Genomic DNA, 3,651 nt, shown 5'->3' on the forward strand with positions numbered 1-3,651 from the left:
CAGGTGGGGTTAGGTCCGGCTACCTGCACCCCGCACTCCTGGAGGTTATTCCGCTGCGAAACTGGGGGCCGACCTGGTGGAAGGGCTTTCCCCTTTCTCCCCATCTGTCCATCCCAGACCGGAGGAAAGGTGGGGCGCACAGGTCAGAAGCAGGGATATCACCTGCCGGGGGCACTGCGCTGCCTAAAGGCAGCACCTGCGGTGCCCACCGACCTCGCGACCCCAAGCCAGCCCAAGAAGTGGTCGAGGGCCGCTCCAAACACCACGAACCCCAGTAGGCCTGGGCTTCCCTCCCCTCGGACGGGCTGGCGCCCAGTCCCAAATCCTTGAAACCGATTTCCCCCCCTAGGTTTTGCTCGGAGGACGCAAGAGGTGCAGAGCTGGGGATCCCAGGTTGCTATCAACCCTTCCCCCAGCCTCTGTGAATTTCTGGGGTGCGCAGTAGGGGTGTGTGTATGTGAGACTCCTGAGCGTGAAGAACTTGTTAACGACTTTCGAAACCCTGGTTCCGGTGTCAGCGGGGTCGGGTCCGTCCGCCCCAAGCCCTTGCACCCTTGGGGGGGGGCCCACCCCAGCGCCAGGACTGCAAGCCATCTGGGCGCTGGTTTTCTGAGTGATCGCGGGGAACGAAGCCTCTAGCCCGCAAACTCCCGGCCTAAGCAAACAGGGAATACATTCCTAGGTGCCCTTCAACCCACCCCTTGGGCCCCCTCTGCTCCCCGTGCTCCCGGGGGGCCGGTCCGTGCCGCCGCCAGGGAGGCGGGGGCCGGGGGGGGGGTCGAGGGGGGGAGGCGGAGGAGGAAGCTCGGGCCGCGACGGGCGGGTGGGGGCCACCGCTCGCCACCCAAGATGTTATTCATGGACAACAATCCCCATTATCTGACCCACTTCGGACTAATCGGACAGAATCGCTAATGCCGGGGGCTGCTTCCTGCAGGCCGGCCGAGGTAAGGGGGCGCTAAGGGGGGGCGGAGGCGGAGCGAACCGGGGTGGGGGGCGGAGGTGGCACCTCTCGGGCTCGCGGTGGGGGGGGGGCAGGAGTCCAGCACTCATTCAGGTACTTAACAGCCCCGAGACCCGGACCTCGGCTTTCAGAGCACCCCGGGTGGTAGGGGTGGGGTGGGGTGGGGGCAGCGCTGTTTATATATAAACAGGGTTCCGCTGTCAGCGCGCAAATTCCCTGACTGCCCGCGCAGGGCGCGCGCCTCCCGCGTCCCCCGCCGCCCCTGGACTCCCCGGAGGCCCGGCCCCGCCTCCCCGCGCGCCTCGGCATGGCCACCCCGGGACGCCCCAGCTTCACGGTGCGCAGCCTCCTGGATCTCCCGGAGCAGGACGCGCAGCACGTGCGGGGGCGGGAGCCGGCGCCCCGTGCCCCCAGGCCCTGCGCCCCCTGGCTGGACCCGGAACGAGGCCCCTACCCCTGTGAGTAAGCGGCGTGCGGGGGCCCAGAAGCCGCAGCTCCGGCCCGGGCTCGGCGTCTGCTCCGTCAGGGCAACTGTGACTCCGATCGCAGCCCCCTCTGCCGCGCACCAGCCTCCCACCCCACCCTAGGCGGCGCCCCCTGAGAGCGTGGCCCTGCTGCGCGTCTGGGATTTGTGTTTCGAAGGCTCCGAACACGGAATGATTTAAGACACCGCCTCTAGATGCAGAAAACCCCGCCGCGCTCTTTTCTCCACGCCCGCTCCCTCCCCCCGACCCGTCTACCCACCCCACCCCCGCGATCCCGGATCCCGCCGATTGTCCGGCCCAAGGTCCTAAGGGGCCCCAGGCTGGTACGCCGGCTGAGCGGCCAGAAAAAGGCGTGCCCCTCCCCAGGGTGGGTTCTCGCGGGGAGGCAGTGGCAGGCGTGGGGAGTCACTGAATACAGAGATGGGGAGGGGCGCGCGGGAGGCTGGCGGCCGTCTCACTCGGCCCGGTCCCCCTTTGCCGTCTGCAGCCTCGGACGAGAGCAGCGCGGAGCCCGGGCCGGCGGCGGCGGCGAAGCGGAAGAAGCGGCGGGTGCTGTTCTCCAGGGCGCAGACGCAGGAGCTGGAGCGGCGCTTCGGGCAGCAGCGCTACCTGTCGGCGCCCGAGCGCGAGCAGCTGGCGCGCCGGCTCAGCCTCACTCCCACGCAGGTCAAGATCTGGTTCCAGAACCATCGCTACAAACTGAAACGGGCGCGTGCTCAGGCGGGGACGCCTCGCCGCGGGGGGCCCCCAGGAGACGGGGACGGGGGCTCGGCCGCCGGTCCCGACCGGGGCCGGACACCCCCCGCCGCGGCCTGCCCGCTGCCCGGCCACCACGTGGCCTTTGGGCCCTGCTCGGCCGCCTTCGGCCTCTTCCCTGCCTACCAGCGCTTCGCGCCCCCGACCCTGCTGGCCTGGAACTGGTGAGGGGGCCGGGGTGCTCACCTGGGACCCAACCCCCGCCCCACCGCTCCAGGACTCTGCAGGGAGCCCGGCGGCCGCTGCGAGGCTGCAGTTGCAGACCGGGCACACTCCCCCGCGGTCCCACCTCCTGCGGCGCCGGCGTCCCCACCTCAGCCTCGCCCGACTTCCACGCGGAGAACTTTCCCACGATCCCATCAGTCCTGCGTCCTTGACCGCCAGCCCCGGAGCTAGGCTTTCATTGCTCGACCCTTACCTGTATATTTAAAAGAAAAAATAGATTTTTGTACGGGAAGCCTTTTATTTTCAAAGAAATAGACTATTTTTTACCCTCTTCGTAGTGCGAGAATAAAAAATATGTGTAGGGTTGGGTCCCAAACGGTGTTTTCACGAAACGGGGGTTCGGAGCGCAAGCCCGCTCACTCGTCATGGCTAAGTTAAGGCCCACACCGAGTTGGGTGGAAGGGCAATCCTAAAGCCGGATTTGGCCTTAGGAAAACACGGGACAGGGGAGGGTGAGGAGAGAAGGGAAGCAAAGGCCACCCCCGATGGTCCCTATCTGGCTCCGAAGAGACACATAGGCATCATTTCTGGCCCCACCTCACCGTCCGCTTTCAAACACCACCAGTCAGCCTAATCCTGCCTGCACTCGTCAGAAGGAGTTTCTAAGGTTCCCCAAAAAGTTGTCAGCCGGTCCTGAACGAACTGTCCCCGGAGTAATCCCAGGCTGGCGGCAAGCCATACGTTTCCGGGGAGGACCTGGGGACCTAGATGCACCTGGAAAACGTGTAACCCCATTCCAACCCAGTTTAGGCTTGCGAGTGCTCTTACTTGGCTGCAACGATTTCGCGTCCTTTCCTGGCGGTTGAGGGGAATGGTTCAGTAAGGAAATAAGGGTGGTGGGGTTCAGTCAGCCAGTGGGGACTCCCCGTTGAGAGGGCCCAAGGTCCTGCAGCCACGGGGTTGGGAAGCAGTGTTGACCTCTTTCACCAGCAGTGGGCCCTCCATTACACTCTAAACGGAGGGATCTGGTATCCCAGCTCTCTTCACCTTGGCCTCCAGAGCCTCGGGTCGGGTCGCGGGGGCCACCTGCAGATAGTCACTCTCCTGGAGAAGTCACATCTCTCCTAGGGAGCATCAGATTCTAGGAAGGCATCCAGACTCAATGAAGTTCTGGGGGTTAGGGGCAGGAAGGGTGACTGAGGCAATGTTATCTATCACCTGGGACTGGAGAGGAGGGATGCAGGGAGAAAAGACAGCACGGGGGGAGGGAGAAGGGTGTTT

At 65.3% G+C, this 3,651-nt stretch overlaps 1 protein-coding gene across 1 annotated transcript; it reads left to right on the forward strand.

Moving 5' to 3' along the window:
- The first annotated feature begins 1,271 nt into the window (after positions 1-1,271).
- NKX2-8 (NK2 homeobox 8) lies at positions 1,272-2,399 on the forward strand. Its single transcript, XM_056134348.1, has 2 exons — positions 1,272-1,422; positions 1,937-2,399. The coding sequence occupies exons 1-2, from the start codon at positions 1,272-1,274 to the stop codon at positions 2,371-2,373; spliced, it is 588 nt and encodes a 195-aa protein (XP_055990323.1). The 3' UTR covers positions 2,374-2,399.
- Positions 2,400-3,651: the final 1,252 nt, after the last annotated feature.

The sequence above is a fragment of the Sorex fumeus genome, unplaced genomic scaffold (genome assembly GCF_029834395.1).
Source record: "Sorex fumeus unplaced genomic scaffold, SorFum_2.1 ptg000098l, whole genome shotgun sequence".
Lineage (NCBI taxonomy): Eukaryota > Metazoa > Chordata > Mammalia > Eulipotyphla > Soricidae > Sorex > Sorex fumeus.